The 21,009-nt window shown below is 44.9% G+C and overlaps 1 protein-coding gene across 4 annotated transcripts in view; it reads left to right on the top strand.

Moving 5' to 3' along the window:
• The first annotated feature begins 3,230 nt into the window (after nt 1-3,230).
• Nucleotides 3,231-21,009, top strand: part of ZNF496 (zinc finger protein 496) — a 46,785-nt gene continuing 29,006 nt past the window's right edge. For 2 of the 4 annotated variants that reach the window (XM_061151111.1, XM_061151108.1), the window contains exons 1-6: nt 3,991-4,147; nt 4,307-4,532; nt 6,172-6,288; nt 6,637-7,063; nt 7,484-7,667; nt 14,064-14,140. In XM_061151111.1, the coding sequence (XP_061007094.1) occupies nt 6,674-7,063; nt 7,484-7,667; nt 14,064-14,140 (651 nt within the window). In that variant the 5' untranslated portion in view covers nt 3,991-4,147; nt 4,307-4,532; nt 6,172-6,288; nt 6,637-6,673. Of the gene's footprint in view, nt 3,370-3,990; nt 4,148-4,306; nt 4,533-6,171; nt 6,289-6,636; nt 7,064-7,483; nt 7,668-14,063; nt 14,141-21,009 lie in introns of those variants that run through there. The other 2 variants (XM_061151110.1, XM_061151109.1) reach the window with 2 other exon arrangements.

Below are 21,009 nucleotides of genomic sequence, written 5' to 3'. Positions count from 1 at the left end.
TTGTTAAAACTCTGCGCTATTTTAACCACTGGACCACCAGGGAATTCCCTTGGTCTTTACTTAGAGACTGATTGAAGCCCATTCATTTATGGAGGATAATCTGTTTTCTGCAAAGTCTACTAATTTAAATGTTAATCTCAGCCAAAAAGTATCTTCACAGCAAATTTGAGACTTCTGTGTGATCAAATAACTGGGCACCAAGACCTTGCCAAATTGATGCATAAAATAAACCATCACATCCTGCTTCTTCTTTTGCTGAAGTGTCTGTGTATTCAGGAGTCCACCATGGACTTCCACTCACTTGCTCCCTGCTAGGCTCAGGGTCCAGAGACCACCTTGCCTCCTCTTCTCCCTTCTCTGCTCTTCCTGGCTCCTGCCCAGTCCCTCCTTCCTTTAAGCCACACACTGTAATTCTCTCATCTTTAAGGTGGGACCCATTCTCCCTCAGCTACTGCTACTTTTTTCTACCCACTGTCTCCACTCCCTCACCTCCCTTCTCTCTCCAAACTACCCCATCCCAGCACTCTACCACCTCTGTTCTGCTCAGGGGGCCTCTATACCAAATACTATGGGTCAATGCTCTTATCAGTGGTTTTTCCTCATTTCATTTGATCTTGCACCAGCACTTATCCTCAATGACTATCCTTCTTTCTTGAAAATACCTTTGCCTGCATGGGATTCCAAGGCTCAGCACTGCCCAGACTTCTCTCCACCTCATAGTGGCTGCTCCCTCTCCTTCTCCTTCCCCTACCCACTTCCCCCTTTCCTCTTTTTCCCCTCTGGATCTCTCTCCTCTCTTTCTAGTCTCCAAAGCTAGTGTGGCCCATTCAACTCCTCTAAGACAGCTCCTCTACCCATCCGAGTCTGTGCTAGGATCTCAACTCCTATTGTTTGCTGTGACAACAGATTTCCACCTCTAGTCTTGGCTTTCTCCCAGAACCATCATAGCTATTTGTCTTGAGCATTTCAGACCTAGCAAGTCCAAAACCCATCTTTGTCTCCCAACCCCTTCCCAGAAACTGTTTTGCAGTTTCCTAGGCAGACTCTCCAATCACCCAACTGGGGCCAAAACTACACACATTTCTCACTCCTTTAACACCCAGTAGCACACCATGGAGGAAACCACTACTGCTCACCAGCCTCACCTCCACCAGCTGATTCTGGAATGGGCCATGTCCTGCTTGCATTTCTGTGGCTGCTTCAAAATAGCCTCTGCCTCCCTCCATCCAGATCCAATCTGTTCTGCACAGTGATAATAATAAAATTAATAAAAATTATAATTATATATATTATATTATATATATAATATATATTATAAAAATATAAATAAAAATTAAAAAATAATAAAATTAAAGTCCCATCAAGCCATGCCCTCACTTGAAAACTTCTAAGTGTAAAATCCACGGTCACTCCATTCCAGTTACCCCTTTCTCTAGCCAGGGGATAAGCCTCCTGCTTTATGGCCTTTGCATATGCTATTCCTCTGCTGGAATGATCTTGCACACTTCTGTTCAATTTGCCCTCCACCTGCTCCCTGCTCAAATGTTACCTTATGAAGGTCCTACCCAACCACCCTAGCAGGCTCCTTCTTACCCTGTTTTATTTTTTCATGCCATCTATCATCTGATTCCTCTTCTAGCTCCTAAAAGCCAGGATCATCTATCCACTATGATCTCCCCAAGGTTGACAAAACTGGTGGCACACAGCAAGCACTTTATAAAAATACATACAATCAGCGACATAATAGAAACCAAATGAAACATTACTTGTGAGATGGATCAATGGTCCTTGAGTAGCATTTACATTCAGGGTTTTCTTTCTGTTGCTTTACTTGTGCTATCTGTCATAATCCCACTTGATGTCAAAGAAAGCACCTTCCCACGGTCTCCAGTTGCCTCCCCACCTCCACCCCAAGCTGACACACCATGGCCCTCACTCACTCACTGCCTCCCTGTGCTTCTACACGTTTAGGGCCTTTGCTGTCATGGTGGCCTCCACTTGGGACCCTGTTTTCACCCATGCTTGAGCTTGATCAACTCCCTCATCTCAGATGTCACCATCACAGTGGAACCTGCCCTGACCTCTTTCTTAATACTGTGACCATCCCCAGCTCATCCCCAGCATCCATTACCTGATACTGCTAAGCGTTCTTCTTCCTCTGCACTGCAAATCAAACATAGCAGATGTTTGAGAGATGGGAGACCCTGCCTGCACCTGGCTGTCATTTGGGGGACCAATCACTGTTCACAAAAATGAATTTTACTCCTTTGCTTTATCTCCTGCAAAAGTCACAGAATCCAAGCAAACACCAAACGGTGGCTCCCTGTTAACTCCCTTACTCAGGAATGATTATCTGTTATTTAGAGGAAGAAACAAAAGGCTCCCAAGTCCTTGAAACGAGGAAAGCAATGCCAAGAAATCCAGTTCCAGACCCCCCCTTGGTGGTCCAGTGGTTTAGATTCTGTGCTTCCAATTCAGAGGGTTCAGATTCCACCCCTGGTTGGGGAACTAGGACCCCACACGACATGCAGCACCACCAAAAAATCAATCAATCAATCAATCCAGTTTCATGGTCCACCCACCTCTTTCACATCTGCTCAACCAGGCCACTTCCTTTCTTTAGGGGAACTGGTATTGTTCTGCTCGATCTGACCAGACATCAGTTATCTGCAGTAGTGTATCCTCTCTAGACTCTGCATGCTCAGTCATGGCAAGAATACTGGAGTGGGTTGCCATTTCCTCCTCCAGGGGATCTTCCAGACCCAGGGATCCAATCCGCATATGCACTGGCTCTTGCATTGGCAGGCGGATTCTTTACCAGTTCTTTACCACCTGGGAAGCCCATCCTGTTTAGCAGATGGAGACATTTCTTTGCCTTCTTCTATGGGAAAGTTCAACTTCAGTGCCCAGCAGATGAAAAAGAGAAGTGTTGGTGTCAATCAGCCCAGCTCAGGACCCCCAGACATGCTTTCTCCCAAGCTCCAGAACCTGCAAGATTAAGGATGGTCCCAGGAAGACCTCTCTGTCTTCGAGCTACATGTTCAGCATAGTGTAGCGGCAAGGAGCCCTGTCTAGACGTCCAGAGGCCCTAATTCTTCCTGGCCCTCGCTGCGACTCGACTTCAAGTCAAAGTCCATTAGCCCGTTCCCCTGACTGAGTGTGAACAGCTAGCCACACCCTACACTTAAGGGAGCTATAAGCACCCTGACCACCCACTGGGGGCCAAGACGGACCGAAGTCCCTCTGGGCGCTCCCCAGGGTTGTCCTGATGCCCAGAAGGGACGTGTAACGAGTAGCTGTGAAACTCCGCACATCCTCCGAAAGCCAGGGCTGACACCTTGGGCATCAGACAGCGGATAGAAGGAGAAGGTGAGTCTTCCTTTCCCGAGCCTTCCTCGCCTCTCCAGCGGCCGCGGGCCGGGCGTAGAGGAGGGGTTTTGGCTGGAAGGAGGTTGGGCCTGCGGGCGTGGGGTGGGGGTGCCACACGGCGATTCTGAAATGTAACGGGCTCCGGTGCGCCGCAGCCTCCTTCCTCCGCTCCCCCTCCCAACTCCAGCATTCAGCCTCGGCTCCCGGATCGGCCCTTCTGGGAGTAAACAAGCCCCTAGTACGAGTCCGAAGGGGGAGAACAGAGAAGAGAGGAGCCCCAAGACCAACCTTCCCACACCACCGGCGGCCCACAGCCGGGCGCACCCGCGCGAGCCCTCCCGCTGGCCCGCTTCTCTGCCCCGCCACCCGCCTCCAGGCGCGGTCCCCGTCGCGCCTTCGAGGCCCCTGCCTCCCGCCCCGCGTCGACGCGCGCCCCCGGCGCAAGCCCGCGGGGAGGCCCGGCAGAGGCGGCGTGGAGGACCTACAAAGCCCCCGGCCAGGCGCCGAGGCCCAGGCGCGCGCGAAGCGGGGCGTGGCAGGGCGGGGCGCGCCGGCCGGGCCGGGCCGGGGGTGTCGAATGTCACCCCTAGCGCACACCTCGGCCGGGGGGCGGAGGAGAGAACCACTGAGATGCGGAGACCTCCCCGGTCCTAGAGCGGAGCAGGAAGTGTCCCAGGGGAGGGAGCCGGAGGGCTTCGGCCTTTCCTTTCCTCAGCGTCCGGCGGGCTCCGGAGGCGGTCAGGCCTGTACGGCCCGCCAACTGGGACTTGGAGAGGAGGTGAGTGCGGCCCGGGCGGCCCCGGCTTCTGCGGCCCGCGCGCGCCACTGCGCGTTCCTTGGTCCCCTGGCTCCGAGCCCCGCGCGCTCCGGCCTCCCCTCCCAGAGCGGAGCGCTGAATCCCTGGGCAGGGGGATGAGACGACACAAATGTTTTTCAGGCGCCTGCATTTGATCCCACTTCTTCCCTCTTAAGCGGAGCCGTGGTTTTCTGGATGAGCAGGAGACGGGGTCTTGGCTAGCCAGGGACAGAGTGGCCCTCGCAGAGAACCCGCCTCAGGAAGGACACCCGGGAGACCGGGCTGGAAGGATGAGGAGCTGCCGCCGTAGACTTCCGCCGCAGGAGGGCTTTGAGGTAGACGCTGAGAAGGAGTTCCATGCTGTGAGGTGAGGAGCCGGGAGCTGGCTAGAGTGGAGGTGGGTGTGGGTGTATAGGGAGGGGACAGGGAGAGATCTGGATCAAAGGAAACCTTGCCCCTTTCCCTGGCTTACGGTATGCCCATCCCCTTCCCTTTCAGCTCATCCAGCTCCGTTCCTCCTCGTAGAGCTGCTTTTAAGTACGCCCCGCCCCCTGTTGGATCCTCTTGAATTAATCAACGTTAATTCATTCATCACTCATCATTTCTGAGCTTCCTATGTGCCGGTGCCAGGGTGACAGGAACACGGCTCTCTGTTAGGGATGATGGACTAAGCCCAGAGCCAGATGCCCTAGAGCTCTGAGGGTGGGTGCAGACCTGAGGAACCCAGAGGCCCTGGAGGTGTGTGATGGCCGAGTTCAGGGAAGGTGGAGTTGAGTAGGGCTGAGATTGGGTGTCAGATACAGGAGCTGACACTGGAGGAAATCCGGTGGTGGGGCAAACTGTAATGTGTGCTGGCATGCTGGGGAGTCTCCTAAACCGGGTGTTAAGGGCAAGGGACCACGTCCAAGGATCTCAGAGGCCTGAGGGTGGGGGAGGGGACCGTGTTGGACCGTATTTGCCATTCGTTTTCCCTGGGTCCCTTACTCTGGTTTAGTGGCTGCTACTCTGATGTCGCCCTGCATTTGTGTTTTTTTTGTTTTGTTTTGTTTTTTTCATTTATTTTTATTATTTGGAGGCTAATTACTTTACAATATTGTAGTGGTTTTTGCCATACATTGACATGAATCAGCCATGGATTTACATGTGTTCCCCATCCCGATCCCCCCTCCCACCTTCCTCCCCATCCCATCCCTCTGGGTCTTCCCAGTGCACCAGCCCTGAGCACTTGTCTCATGCATCCAACCTGGTCGCCCTGCATTTGTTCACTGAGGAGATGCAGGGGCTCCTGAGCCTCTTCTCTGCATAGGTGGAGACTGTGCCATGACAGCCCCACCTCTGTCCTGCCTGGGGAAGGTCTCTGAGGTGTGTGTGTGGTTTTCTTCATTGTGGTTTGAAGATGGCAAGAGAAAAGAAGGCAAGATGGGTGGAGGCCAGGTTGAAGGTCCAGATATCTTTAAATATATACTGAAGGTTACTATTCAGACTTTAGTGAATTGGGTGGAGGCGCCTTTTAAAACACTGGTGTTTTTAAATACTTAGTGTTATTTTTCTCTAGTAAACTCAGGATGTGCCTCTTTTGCCTCTCCTCATCTCTTGTTTGGGGGCTTCCCTGGTGGTTCAGCAGTAAAGAATCTGCTTGTAGTGCAGGAGATGCAGGTTAGATCCCTGGATCTGGAAGATCCTCTGGAGAAGGGCATGGCAACCCACTCCAGTATTCTTGCCTGGAGAATCCCCATGGACAGAGGAGCCTGGCGGGCTACAGTCCATCGCATCACAAAGAGTTGGACACAACTGAGCGACTGAGCCTGCACACACACATCTTTTGTGGGGGTGTCTTCGGGGCTGTCTGCTTTCTTCCCTGCTTCCTGGTGCATACTCCACTGAGCAAGACTGACTCGCTCTGCGTTGGTCTAACTCTGATAGCCCTCACTACCAGCAGGGTGAATTTCCTGTCCTGGATCAGCTTTGAAGGCTTTTCCTGTGCATGTTTGTCTTTGTCTTTTCAGCTCGTTTTGTAAAGGTCTCAAGGGCAAGGACGGTGACTTTGACTCTGAAGCCTCAAGATAGCGGCCTTCTCAGCTCGTCCATTTCAGGTCCCTTCCAGGAGGACCTGGCCATCGAAGGTACCACAGAGTGTTAATTACCATCTCTCTCCTGCATGCGGCCCCACTGGTCTCCTGGGATGCTTGGAACACCAGTGCCACGTTGAAATGTCACTGCTTTTCTCCTGGACTGCCTGCCTTGTTCATCCAGTCCTCAGTTAGGGAAATCATATAATGATGCTTTTGGGAATGGGGTTGTTCCTTCTCTGCCTTTGTGTAAGGATCATCCGCACTGACACTTGTCACATATCCTGGTGCTTCTCCCAAGGGCTGATCTCTGTGGGCTTTTTCACTTTTCCCATCACCACCCCCAAAAAACTACTACAGGAGACCAGAACATTGAAGCCAGTGATTTCTGTTTGGAAATAGGGTCGTCTTCTGCTGCTGACCCCCATCAAATCCCATCATGCCCACAGCCCTGTGCCCCCGAGTCTTGGCTCCAAAGGAAAGTGAGGAGCCCAGGAAAATGAGGAGCCCACCGGGAGAGAACCCTTCCTCCCAGGGTGAGCTTCCCAGTCCCGAGTCCTCCCGCCGCCTCTTCCGACGTTTCTGCTACCAGGAGGCTGCAGGCCCCCGGGAGGCCCTACACCGCCTCTGGGACCTGTGCCGGGGCTGGCTGCGACCTGAAAGGCACACCAAGGAGCAAATCCTGGAGCTGCTGGTGCTGGAACAGTTCTTGGCCATCCTGCCCCGGGAGGTCCAGGGCTGGGTGCGAGCCCAGGAACCTGAGAGTGGTGATCAGGCTGTGTCCGCTGTGGAGGCCCTAGAACGAGAGCCGGGGAGACCCTGGCAATGGGTGAGCAGAGGGGGCTGGGCTAGGCTGGCTGGGAGAATGGGAAGGGAGAGGGAGAGAGTGGGGCTGGGCAGCAGATGTGGAGAGGGTGGCCACCTTGCACTTTGATGCTTTGGTGGAGTCACGTATTCCCTGGCCAGGGATGAGGAATTCCATCTAGAGCCATGTGCTTTCGTTATGTCCATGTTGAAGTTTGATAACCCCAAAGGCAGACTCCATTACCAAAAGGCTCTAATTTGTGACACGGTTATGTCATCCCTCTTTATAGCCCTGAACAAGGTGGGTCTGTGCTTCTAGTGGTTGAGTTAATGGTCAGCAGGCCCAGGGAGGGGGGAATTTGCCCAGTCCCTGGCACAATTGCTGGTCCTCATCTGGCCAGAGACTTCTCCACCGAGCTCTAAAGAGCCCTCTCTGGGATTGCAGCTCAAGCACTGTGAAGACCCTGTGGTGATTGACGATGGGGACAGCCCTCCAGACCAAGAGCAAGAGCAGCTGCCAGCAGAGCCCCACAGTGACCTTGCAAAGAGCCAGGATGCCCAGCCCATAGCTCTGGCTCAGAGCCCTGGGCTTCCAAGCAGGCTCTCAGGCCAGCTCAGCGGGGACCCAGGTAGGGTGCCCATGGGAGTGGGGGAGGGGCGTTTGTACCTGGCCCTGTGCGCTTGGAAGTAGCTCTTGACATTTTTGGTTCTCTCCTGCTCCCTGAGTGGCTCTGAACCTTTTTCAGGGTCTGGTCCTTCCCTAGAGCAATTCAATGAGAATCTCATGAGAGTGTCCTCTTCATGGTGCCAGGGCTGCCCGGAGGGACCTCTACTGTGAGTAGGTGTTTTTTGAGGTTGCATCATGTCGCTGCTTTGAGGGCGCATCTCTGAGTTTGTTTTGTTGGTTTGGAGACAGCTGGGCACCATCACTGTCCAAATAGGGCCTGCGTGGGGAGCTGAGTATAGCCATGTCCTCTTATCTCTCTGAACATCTCTTTTCTCAGCTAAATAACTTCTGCTCTCAAGATTTTATAATGTTGAAAGAAGATATAAAAATGCCTCCTAGGGAACAGAGTGATATCACCAGGACTTGCGGCTTGAGTGGTGGCTAGCCATGTCTGTAACAAAGTGCACTAATGGCCATAAGCAGTTGGCTTTGGCAGCAAATACACTTGGCTTTTCATCCTCTAGCTGTGACCCAGGTCATGCTTCTAAACTCTGCAAGCCTCAGTGTCCTAGTCTGTCCAGTGGAGATAATCTCAATAAAGTGAATGACTTGAACTTGTGGTTTTCCGGTACATAAGAAATTTTTATTTACGCTGTAGTTTGTTACATGCACAATAGCATTTATGTCTCAAAAAACTGTACTTATTTTAACTGAAAATATTTTATTGTTAACCATTGTGTGAGCCTTCAGCAAGTTGAAATCTTTTTGCTGATGAAAGGTCTTGCCTCTGTGTTGGTGGCTGCTGACTCATCAAAATGGCAGTTGCTGAAGGTTGCTGAAGGTTGGGGTAACTGTCAGTGTCTTAAAATGAGATGGTAATTAACTTTTGCCTCATCGATTGAATCATTCCTTTCAGGAACGATTTTCCTATAGTATATAATGCTGATTCATAGCATTTTACCCACAGAACTTCTTTCTTTTTAAAATAGAATTGGTCCTCTCAAACTGTCATTGCTGTATCAATTGAGTTCATGTAATATTCTAAAGCTTTTGTTTCCATTTCACCAGTCTTCACAGCGTCTTCACCAGGAGTAGATGTCATTTCAAGAAACTGCTTTCTCTACTCATCCATAAGAAGCAACTCTTCAAGTTTTATCATAAGATTTTTGCAGTTCAGTCACATCTTCAAGCTCCACTTCTAATTCTGATTCTTTGCTGTTTCTGCCACATCTACCATCTCTTCTTCCACTCAAACCTTGAACCACTCGAAGTCATCCATGAGGATTGGTGTCAACTTCTTTCAAACTCCTGTTGTGTTGATGTTGATATTTTGGTATCTTCCCATGAGTGTTTTATTTTTTCTGGCCATGCTGGCTTGTGGGATCTTTGTTCCCCAACCAGCTGTTGAACCTGAGCCCTGGCAGTGAAAGCGCTGAGTCCACCGCTGGTAGTGGTGGTTTAGTCGCTAGGTCGTGTCCAACTCTTGTGACCCCATGGACTGTAGCCTGCCAGACTCCTCTGTCCATGGGATTCTCCAGGCAAGAATACTGGAATGGGTTGCCATTTCCTTCTCCAGGGGATCTTCCCGATCCAGGGATAGAACCCGGGTCTCCTGCATTACAGATTCTCTACCGACTAAGCTATGTGGGAAGCCCCTAACTGCTAGACCACCAGGAATGTTCTCGTGAATGTTCTTAATGGCATCTAGAACAGTGACTCCCTTCCAGGAGATTTTCAGTTTACTTTGTCCAGATCCATCAGAAGAATCACTGTGTATGGCAGCTATAGCTTTGTGAAATGTATTTCTTACCTTAAATAATAAGACTTGAAACTACTCTTTGATCTATGAGCTTCAGAATGGATGTTGTGTTAGTAGGCATGAAAACAACATTAATCTTGTACATCTCCATCAGAGATCTCTTGGGTGACTATTCAAAAAGCAGTACTATTTTGAAAGGAATCTTTTTTTTCTGAGCAGTAAGTCTCAATAGTGGGGCTTAAAATATTCATTGAACCATGTTGTAACCAGATGTGCTGTCATCTAGGCTTTGTTCCATTTATAGAGCACAGGCGGAGTGGCTTTAGCATAATTCTTCAGGGTCCTAGGAGTTTGGGAATGGTAAATGAGCATTGGTTTCAACTTACAGTCACCAGCTGCATTAGTGCCTAACAAGAGAGTCAGCTTGTTCTTTAAAGCTTTGAAGCCAGGCATTGCCTTTTCTGTAGCTATGAAAGTCCTATGTGGCATCTTCTAATATAAGGCTGCTTTATTCACACTGAAAATCTGTTGTGCAGTGTAGGCAGCATCGTTAATGATCTTAACTTGACCTTCTGGATAACTTGTTGCTTCACCTTGCACTTTTATATTATGGAGAAGAGATTTCTTCCTTGAACCTTGTGAACCAGCATCTGCTAGTTTCAAACATTTTATTTATGGCTTTTTTTTTTTTTTTTTTTAACCTCGCTCAGCCTTTGTAGAATAAAAAGAACTACAGCCTTGTTCTGGATTAGGTTTTGGCTTAAGGGAATGTTGTGGCTTGTTTGATCTATCCAGACTGCTAAAACTTCCACTGTATCAACAATAAGGCTATTGCACTTTCTTGTGTGTTCGTTGGAGTAGCACTTTTAATTTCTTGCAATAACTTTTTGTTTGCATTCACAGCTTGGCTGTTTGATGCAAGAGGCCTAGCTTTTAGCCTGCCTCAGCTTTTTAAATTTTTAATATTTATTTATTTGGCTGGTGGCAGAATCTTTAATTGCTGCTTGCAAACTCTTAGTTGCTACATGTGGGATCTACTTCCCTGACCAGGGATTGAACCCAGGCCCCCTGCACTGGGAGTGCAGTCTTAATCACTGGGCCACAAAAGGGAAGTCCCTCAGTCTGTTTCAGATTTTGATATGCCTTCCTCACTGTTTTAAATCTTTTAATGTGAGACATATGTGACTCTTCCTTTCATTTGGACACTTAGAAGCCATTGTAGGATTGTTCGTTGGCCTTATTTCAGTATTGTTGGGTCTCACAAAGTAGAGGTCCAAGAAGAGGGAGAGAAATGAGGAAGCCAGCACAACACACACATTTACCTGTTAAATTTGCTGTCTTATGTGGGCATAGTTTATGGTACCCAAAAACAATTACAGTAGTAACATCAAAGATCACTGATCACAGGTCACTGTGACAAATATGATAATAATGAAAAGTTTGAAATATGAGAACTCTCAAAATGTGACACAGAAACATGAAGTAAGCAAATGCTGTTGGGAATTGGATTGCTTTGGGATCAAAGTAGGATTGTTTTGATGCAGAGTTGCCAGAAATCTTTACTTTTTAAAACACATAATATCTGCAAAGTGCAATAAGATGAGGTATGCCTGGCTACCCATAAAATACTGAATAGGGGGCCTGAGTTGCCCATGAATTTTTTTTTTTTTTTTTTTGGCTGCACTGTGGAGTTCACACTCAGTTGTGGCATGCAAACTCCTAGGGTTTTTTGTTTTTTAATTTAATTTTACTTATTTCTTTTTGTCTGTGCCAGGTCTTTGTTGCTGTGAGGGTTTTTCTCCAGTTGCAGTGCATGGGCTTTTCATGCAGAGCCCAGACCCCAAGACGTGCTTCAGTAATTGCAGCACATGAGCTCAGTAGTTGTAGTTCCCAGACTCTAGAGCACAGGCTCAATAGTTGTGGTGCACAGACTTAGTTGCTCCGAGACTTGTGGAATCTTCCTAGACCAGGGATTGAACCTGTGTCTCCTGCATTGGCAGACAGATTCTTTGCCACTGAGCCACCAGGAAAGTCCAGGGGTATTTTTGTTTAAGATTTTTTTTTTTTTTTTGCTACACCGTGTAGCATGTGGGATCTAGTTCCCTAATCAGGGATTGAATCTGAGCCCCTACATTGGGAGCATGGCGTTAAACACTGGACCACCAGCGAAGTCCCCTGCCCATGATTTTTAGTTGTAATCACCATGGAAAAAATTTGGTCCTCTCAGGTTGAAGGACGTGACCTGTATGGTGTGAGGGTTAGCTCGGGTGGACTTATCACTTTGTACTGTAGTTATAGATGGCAGAAGAAAGTATAAGGAGACCAGAAATCCATTCTTGGTGATTTACAGAAGTTGTCCTTACTGTAGTAAACTTCGGAGTGTAGAAAAGTTACATTTCTTTATGTGTGAAACTACACTGATTTTTATACAAATCAAATAAAACGCCAGCCTTTCCTTGCTTAAAAGTCAAGACAGATGTGCTAGTTTGTTTGGGCTGCTGTAATACAGTCCCACAGACTGGGCAGCCGAAACAACAGACATTTCTGTGTCCTAACATGGTCTTCGTTATGTATGTCTGTGTCTTAATCTCTTCTTATGAGAGCATCAGGCATATTGGATTAGGGCTCACTCCCATTACCTCATTTTAATTTAATTACTGCTTGAAAAATCTTATGTCCAAATATATTCCCATTCTGAGGTATTAAGAGTTGGGACTTTTAATATGAATTCAGCAGAGATGCAATTCAGCCCACAACCACAGGCATGAGAAACAACCATTTGCCCAAATAAACAATGCTTCCCAGGTGGCACTAGTGGTAAAGAACCCGCTTGCCAATGCAAGAGACCCAAGAGACGCAGGTTCAATCCCTGGGTTGGGAAGATCCCCTGGAGGAGAAAATGGCAACCCACTCCAATATTCTTGCCTGGAGATTCCCATGGACAGAGGAGCTTGGTGGCCTATAGCCCATAAGGTGGCAAAGAGTCAGACATGACTGAAGTTACCTAGCATGCATGCCCATGCCAACAGCCTGGGTTCTACAGGTTATACAAGCTATGAGAGAGTCTTAAGGAACTGTGTCAGCCTACTCACTTCCGGGTAGAGTTTTGAGATAAGCCAGGTACTGTGTGTCAAAAGGGTCAATGCTGCCATTTCCCTGAGCAGTAATAATAAATGGATGAAGAAAGTATGATGAGAGTTAGCTATGAGCAATACCTTAAACGTTCAGGTGATTGATCACTGGGAAGAATTTCCATTAAAAACCATATAGTTACTAATTGAAGATTTTCCCCAAAATATAGTTTTTATTTAGAGGCTGAAAGCTTTTCAAAGTAATCCTCAGAGTATTGTTATGCTCATTTATCATGCTGAAAAGTAGGGTAGGGCTGTGTTTTATCCCTCAGAAGGTGGTAGGTATGAGAACAGAATTAAAACATCCCTTCTTCAAGGGACTTCCGGGTCCCTATGCTCTATGCTCTATACTCTATGCTTACAATGCAGGTGGCTCAAGTTTGATTCCTGGTAAGGGAACTAGATCCCACATGCTGCAACTAAGAGTTTGCATGCCACAACTAAAGATCCAGTGTGCTGCAATGAAGATAAAAGATCCAGAGTGCCACAGCTAAGACCTGGCACAGCCAAATAAATAAATAATTATTTTTTTAAAAAATCCCTTCCTCAAATCCATGCCCACCAACCCTGAGCCTGGCAGCAGGGTGATGAGGCTGCCTCCCATAGGGAACTACTCCCCAAATGTCACTGCTGGCTGAGCTGGCTCCTGTCTTAGGCTCTTGTTCCAAGTAACCACACCTGCCCCTGTTTGCAGAAGGCTTTGCATCCCAAGTGTGAAAGGTGAGGAGCATTGGCTTCTGTTTGGCACTGATTTTGCATTATGAGCTGGGGTTAATCTGAATTTTCTCTAAACTGAGAGATGATAGTTCATCCTTCCAAGTTTATTCCATGAAAGGAGCACTTTTTGAAACACAGGTCATTTGACATGACTGCACAATAAGCCAGGTATATGACTCACTTCTTGCAGAAGCCCAAGCAGGAGCTTGTCAGGGGAGAGAAATCACATGAGAATATAGCAGAGGCTCTTGGTAGCCCAGGATATGGGAGAGTGAGATGATCCCAATGCTACACTCTGCATTTTTTGTGTGATTAGTGGTTAGGGTACTGTGCTAAGTACTCTTCCAGGAACATCTAATAGAGATAAGAAAGATAGGCTTCCTTAAGGAGCTTTGCAATTTATAAACTTATAAATGTATAAATTTACATGACACTAGAGTCCCACAAAATCTTTGTTGCCAACAACTCTTACTGTCCTTTTCCTGTGTGGAGTTTTAACCTTTATTTCCCTCATATTATGGATGATAGAGCTGAGGTCCCTGGACTTGGGAGTCACATAGCTGGTTGGTGGCAGAGCCAACTGGAACCCAAGCATTTCATGTTAAAGCCCACATTGACCTGTCTGAAAGCAAAGCAATAGAAATCCTTATGGTTTGTAAGTGCTTTTTACGTACATCATCTGGTGATCCTCTTTCTTCAGGTGAAAAAAGAGACTTAGATTTTTACGGGATTCTTTTCTGATCTCTTTCAGTCCTGCAAGACACTTCCATTCTTCAGGAAGCGAGTTTGAGGGACGCACAGCAGGTGACTACCTTCCAGCTACCCCCGGTGAGTGATTTCTGGAGCAGTCACTCATGAGCCTTAGTGCTTGGCACATGTGTTTCAGTATCTATCATGTACTGTGATGGCTGTTGAACGTACATGACCCAAAGGAGATGAAACTCATATTTCTTATTAAAAATTGATACATCTTTGATTAGTGTGACACACAGGGAGATACTATAAATTTAATATCTAATGAGCTTTGATATGCGTCTTGTGAAAGAAAGATGTATATTTTGATATTCAGTGTTGTTCTATCACTGTTGAACATAGTTGCTGCCTAGTGAACTAGAAATCACCATCATGAAAACCTTTTTTTTTTTTGGTTTTAAAAAATGTAGTATAGGCATAACATAAAATATACTATCTTAACCATTTTTAATATAGTGTCTTTAAATGTTCGGTAATATTAAACATTGATATTGTTGTGGCGCCAATCTCTAGTGTTTTTTCATCTGGTGGTGGTGGTGGCTTAGTCTCTAAGTCATATCCGACTCTTGCGATCCTGTGGACTGTTGCCTGCCAGGCTCCTCTGTCCATGGGATTCTCCAGGCAAGACTACTGGAATGGTTTGTCATTTCCTTCTCCATCTGCCCAAGTTGAAATTCCTCACAAATTAAGTAACTCCCTCCATTCCTCATACCCCCCAGCCTCTTGAAGCCACCATTCTACTTATTCTGTGACTTGACTACTCTAGATAGCTCCTGTAAGTGGAATCATACAGCATTTTTCTTTTCATGACTGGCTTATTTCATTAAGCATAATGACCTCAAGGTTCATCCTTGAAGTAACATGTGCAGAATCGCCTTCCTTTTTAAGGCTGAATAGTATTCCCTGCTATGTATATAATGCATTTTGTCTATCTGTTCATTCATTGATGGACACTTAGGTCACTTTGACCGTTTGGCTATTGTGAGTAATGCTGTTCTGTGATCATGGGTGCACATGAAATTTATATATTTAAAATTTTTTTACATAACTGTAAATTCACATATAGTTCAATTTACATGAAGTTGAATCTCATGTACTCACAAGAGATCCCTTATACTTTTATACTAAGTATCAGATTGCTTATACTTTTATACTAAGTAATATTTGTTATTGTTCAGTCACTAAGTGGTGTCTGACTTTTTGTGACCCCGTGGACTGCAGCATGCGAGGCTTCCCTGCCTTCACCATTTCCTGGAGTTTGCTCAAACTTGTCCATTGAGTCAGTGATGCCATCCAACCGTTTCATCCTCTTGTCGACCCCCTTCTCCTCCTGCCCTCAGTCTTTCCCAGCATCAGGGTCTTTTCCAGTGAGTCCGATCTTCGCATCAGGTGACTGGAGTTTTGGAGCTTCAGCTTCAGCATCAGTCCTTCCAGTGAATATTCAAAACTTTAGGATTGACTGGTTTGATCTCCTTACAGTCTAGGAGACTCTCAAGAGTCTTCTCACACCACAGTTTGAAAGCATCAGTTCTTCAGCACTTAGCTTTCTTTACGGTCCAGCTCACATCCATCCATACATGACTGCTGGGAACACCATAGCTTTGACTATACGGAACTTTGTCGCCAAAGTGATGTCTCTGCTTTTCAATATGCTGTCTGTGTTTGTCATAACTTTCCTTTCAAAGACCAAGTGTCTTTTCATTTCCTGGCTGCAGTCACCATCCACAGTGACTTTGGAGCCCAGGAAAATAAAGTCTGTCATTGTTTCCATTGTTTCCCTATTTGCCATGAAGTGATGAGATTGGATGCCATGATCTTAGTTTTTTGAATGTTGAGTTTTAAGCCAACTTTTTCACTCTCCTCTTTTACTTTCATCAAGAGGCTCTTTAGTTCCTTTGTGCTTTTCTGCCATTAGGGTGGTGTCATTTGCATATCTGGGTTATTGATATTTCTCCCATATTTCACATGTTAGTAAGGTAATGCTCAAAATCCTTCAAGCTAGGCTTCAGCAGTACATGAACCAAGAATTTCCAGATGTACAAGCTGGATTTAGAAAAGGCAGAGGAACTAGAGACAAAATTGCCAGCATCCATTGGATCACAGAACAAGCAAGGGAATTCCAGAAAAACGTCTACCTCCATTTCATTGACTATGCTAAAGCCTTTGACTGTGTGGATCATAACAAACTGTGGGAAATTCCTAAATGGCAACATCTTGTGAAAATATACAATGTCACAACTAGCAAATTGACATGGATACATACAAGATACAGGTCATTTGCTTCATTGGAGAATCCTTCATTTTGCCTTTTATAGCCAAACTCGCTTCTCTTTTATACCATGCTCTCATCTTTCTCTGACAACTATTAACTTGTTTTATATCTCTGTAATGTTGTCATTTCAAGAAAATTATATGAATGGATTCATACAGTATGTAACATTTGGGAATTTACAGCATAATTCTGTGGAGCTTCAGCCAGGGTTTTGCATGTATCAGTAATCTGTTCCTTTTTTAGTGCTGGGTGGAATGTCTTGGTATGGCTATACTACAGTTTGTTTAACCAGTCACCCATTGAAGGATATCTTGGTTGTTTCTAGTTGGGGCTGTCTTGCTGAATCTGCTCACAGTGCCAATTGTCTCGCTTTTCACACTGTCCACTCTGTTCGCTGAACTCAGGGTAGGCAAGGCACGAGCTGAGAGGCCAGAAGAAGACTTGAGGAGCCGTAGGAACTTCAGACATGTTTATTCTCTCCTAGCTGGCATGGCAGCCACAATACAGCATCTCTCCTGGCTGGCGTGGCAGCCATAGCAGCAGCCACAAGGTAATCGTAATGTAGCCATAACAAGCTGTAATATAACCTCATATAACATAATCATGATGTTCTTCCAACATAGCCCCAGTGTAGCAGCAGCCAGAGTTTTTCATGGTGAGCTCATACAGGGATACCCCACAAAGTAGCCCGTGACCAAGGGAGTACCTCATGAGTGCATGTGCAGTGCGATAAATGATTTCAGCTGTTAATAGTCATTATTTACAAAATGTGGGGTGAGAGAGCCTGAACACAGCCATCCTGGCTAATTTGCTCTCTCCCCACAGGGGCCATTTTGCATAAAGCTGCTATGAATATTTGCATACAGGTTTTGTGTGAATGTCAGTCTTTATTTCTTTGGGATAAATGCTCAGGCATGCAGTTGTTAAGTTGACTGGGAAGTGCATATTTAGTTTTGTAGGGAAGCTTTTATTTTCCAGAGTAACTTCCTTTTCAATAGTAACTGTTCCATTTTGCATTCCTGTGAGCTATGTATGACTAAACTACACTGTCTACATCCTCTCACTGTTTGTTGTTGTTACTTTTTGTTTAAAGCCACTCTAATAAGTGATATCTCACTGTGGTTTAAATTTGCATTTCCCTCATGGCTGATAAAGTTGGACATCTTTTCATATGCTTCTCCACTGTCTGAATATCCTCTTATGTGAAATGTTTCTTTATGACTTTTGCCCGTGGTTCTAATTGGACCATTTACTTTTTTACTATTGTTTTAAGAACTCAATATGTATTCCAGATACTTGTCCTTTGCTGGATATGTGTTTTGCAGATTTTTCCTCTTACTCTGAAACTTGTCTTTCCATCCCTTTAACGGAGTTTTTAACAGAGCAAAAGTGTTAAATCTGGATTAAGTCCAGGTTGTTAGTTTTTCCTTTTAAGTATCAGGCTTTTGGTATAAAGTCTAAGAACTCTTTGCTTAGTATTAGATCCCAAAGATTTTCTCTTATTTTTTGCTAAAAGTGAGATAGTTTCACATTTTACAGTTGAGTCCATTTAATCCATGATCTGTGATCCATTTACATTTAACTCCATGACCTCTAATTTTGTGTAAATGTGAGACTGAGGTCAAAGTTCACATTTTTTGCCAGTGGATGTTTTTTGCCAGTTGCTCCAATGCCATCTGTTGAAAAGGCTGCCTCTCCTCCACTGAATTGCTTTGTTCCCTTGTCAAAAAGCTGTTGAACATATTTGTGTGAGTCTTTTCCTAGGTTCTCTATTCTGTTCCATTGATCTTTGTCTCTTTCTCTGTTAGTACTATACAAGTTTGATTATTGTAGCTATATGCTAAGTCTTAAAGTTGGGTAGATTGAGTCTTTTACTTTATTTTATTCTTTTTTTTTTCCAAAATTATTTTAGCTATTTTAATCTCTTTGATTTTAGCTATTTTAATTCCTTTCTCTGTAAATTTTAGAATAATCTAGTCCATGACTACAAAGGATCTTACTAAGATTTTGATAGGGATTTTGTTAAACCAACCTGTATATCAATTTGGGGAACACTGGCATTTTTATCATCTGAGTCTTCCAATCTGTGAATGCAATACGGTTCTTCATTTACTTTTTTTTAAATTTATTTCATCACTGTTATATACATTCTTAGCATATACATTTTGTACTTGTTTTGTTAGATTTAGAGCTAGGTACTTCACTTTATCAGCAGTTGTAAATTATAATATATTTAAAATTGTGGTGACAACACATTTATTTACAGGATAAGAAACATACTTGATTCTTGTAAGTTTATTTTGTAGTCTGAGACCATGCTGGAATGGTTTAAGAAGGGTTTTGGTGCAGTTTTTGTTTTTGTTTTTAGTTTTAAGCAGTCCTGGATTTTGTGTGTAGACAATTATGTCATCTGCAAATAAGGGCAGTTTTCTTTCTTCCTTTCAGTCTCTAAGAGGGCAGGCTTCTCCTGCCCTACTCCACTGGATGGAACTTCCAGCATAATGTGGAATAGCAGGGCTGGGAGCAAACCTCCATCCTTGCCCTATTCCCCATCTTAGGGGGAAAGCATTTAGTCTTTCACAGTTAAGCATGTTAGTTGCAAAATTTAAATAAATTCTCTTTATCAAGTTGTGTAAGTTTCTTAATTCCTGTTTTTCTGGAGTTTTTCTTGTGTGTGATTGTTGAATTTGTCAAAACCTTTCCTTTGGGTGTGGAGAAAAGGGAACCCTCTTACACTGTTGGTGGGAATGCAAACTAGTACAGCCACTATGGAGAACAGTGTGGAGATTTCTTAAAAAACTGGAAATAGAACTGCCATATGACCCAGCAATCCCACTTCTGGACATACACACCGAGGAAACCAGATGTGAAAGAGACACGTGCACCCCAATGTTCATCGCAGCACTGTTTATAATAGCCAGGACATGGAAGCAACCTAGATGCCCATCAGCAGACAAATGGATAAGGAAGCTGTGGTATATATACACCATGGAATATTACTCAGCTGTTAAAAATAATTCATTTGAATCAGTTCTAATGAGATGGATGAAACTGGAGCCCGTCTTCTTGTTTTCTAAAAGAGATTGTGTAGAATTAGTGTTCATTCTTTGAATGTTTGGTAGGATTCTTTAGGGAAACTACACAAACTATAGAGGTTTGAGGGTGGAGTGGGGTGTGTGTGGTATTTGAATTATGGATTCAACTCCCTTAATGGTTATAGGACTGTTCATACTATCTATTTCACAGTGGATGAGTTGTGTAATGTGTGTTTTTCTTTTTCTTTTTAAAAAATATTTATCTATTTATTTGGCTGCATCGGATTTTAGTTCCACCATGCAATCTACACTGCAATGCAAAAGCTTTAGTTATGGCACACATGCTCTACTGTGTGTGGGCTCAGTTGGCCCCAAGGCATGTGGGATCTTAGTTCCCTAACCAGGGATCAAACCTATGTCTCCTGCATTGGAAACAAGGTTCTTAACTGGTAAACCACCACGGAAGTTCCCAAATGTAAGCATTTCTTATGTAAGCATTTTCATGCTATCCTACTACAATCCCACAGATTGTAGTACAGTGTGTTTTTGTTTTATTATCAATCACTTTAGTATATTTTTAAATTCTCTTGAGCCTTATTCTTCACCATACTTTAGAAGTGTGGTGTTCAGTTTCCAAAGATTTGAAAATTTTCCAGTTATCTTCCTACTATTGATTTCTAGTTCAATTTCATTGTTTTCAGAGAACATATTGTATGATTTCAAATTTGTTGGGAGTCTCTCCTCTTCTTCCAGGATTTTGATGACCCAGTGTAGGGTTGTCTTGTTTGTATTCTGTAAGCATTTGAATTAAAAAAATTCTGCAGTTGTTGAGTGAAGTAGTCTATAAATGTTGCTTAGATCTTATTTTTGATGGTGCTATTGAGTTCTTCTGTATTCATGCTTCTTTTCTTTTTTAAAAAAAATTGCTTTTTTGTTTTTTTGACTTTACTGGATCTTTATTGCTCAGTTTGATTCAGTAGCTTGGTTCTGTCTGACTCTTTGCAACCCCATGGACTGCAGCTTGCCAGGCTTCCTTGTCCATTACCAACTCTGAGAGCTTGCTAGAACTCATGTCTATCAAGTCAGTGATGCCATCCAACCATCTCATCCTCTGTCATCCCCTTCTCCTCCTGCCTTCTATCTTTCCCAGCATCAGGGTCTTTTCAAATGAGTCAGTTCTTCCCATCAGATAGCCAAAGTATTGGAGCTTCAGCTTCAGCATCAGTCATTCCAGTGACTATTCAGGGTTGAATTTCTTTAGGATTGCTTTGATCTCCTTGCGGAACGAGGAACTCTCAAGAGTCTTCTCCATCATCACAGTTCAAAAGCATCAATTCTTTGGCACTCAGCTTTCTTTACAGTCCAACTCTCACATCCATACCTGACCACCGGAAAAACCATAGCTTTCACTGGGTGGACCTTTGTTGGCAAATTAATGTCTCTGCTTTTTAACATGCTATCTAGGTTGGACGTAGCTTTTCTTCCAAGGAGCAAGTGTCTTTTAATTTCATGGCCACAGTCACCATCTTGCAGTGATTTTGGAGCCCAAGAAAATAAAGTCTCACTATTTCCATTGTTTCCCCATCTATTTGCCATGACGTGATGGGACTGGATGCCATGATCTTTGTCTTTTGAAT

The sequence above is a fragment of the Dama dama genome, chromosome 9 (genome assembly GCF_033118175.1).
Source record: "Dama dama isolate Ldn47 chromosome 9, ASM3311817v1, whole genome shotgun sequence".
NCBI lineage: Eukaryota > Metazoa > Chordata > Mammalia > Artiodactyla > Cervidae > Dama > Dama dama.
This window is presented reverse-complemented; position numbering and strand designations above follow the sequence as displayed.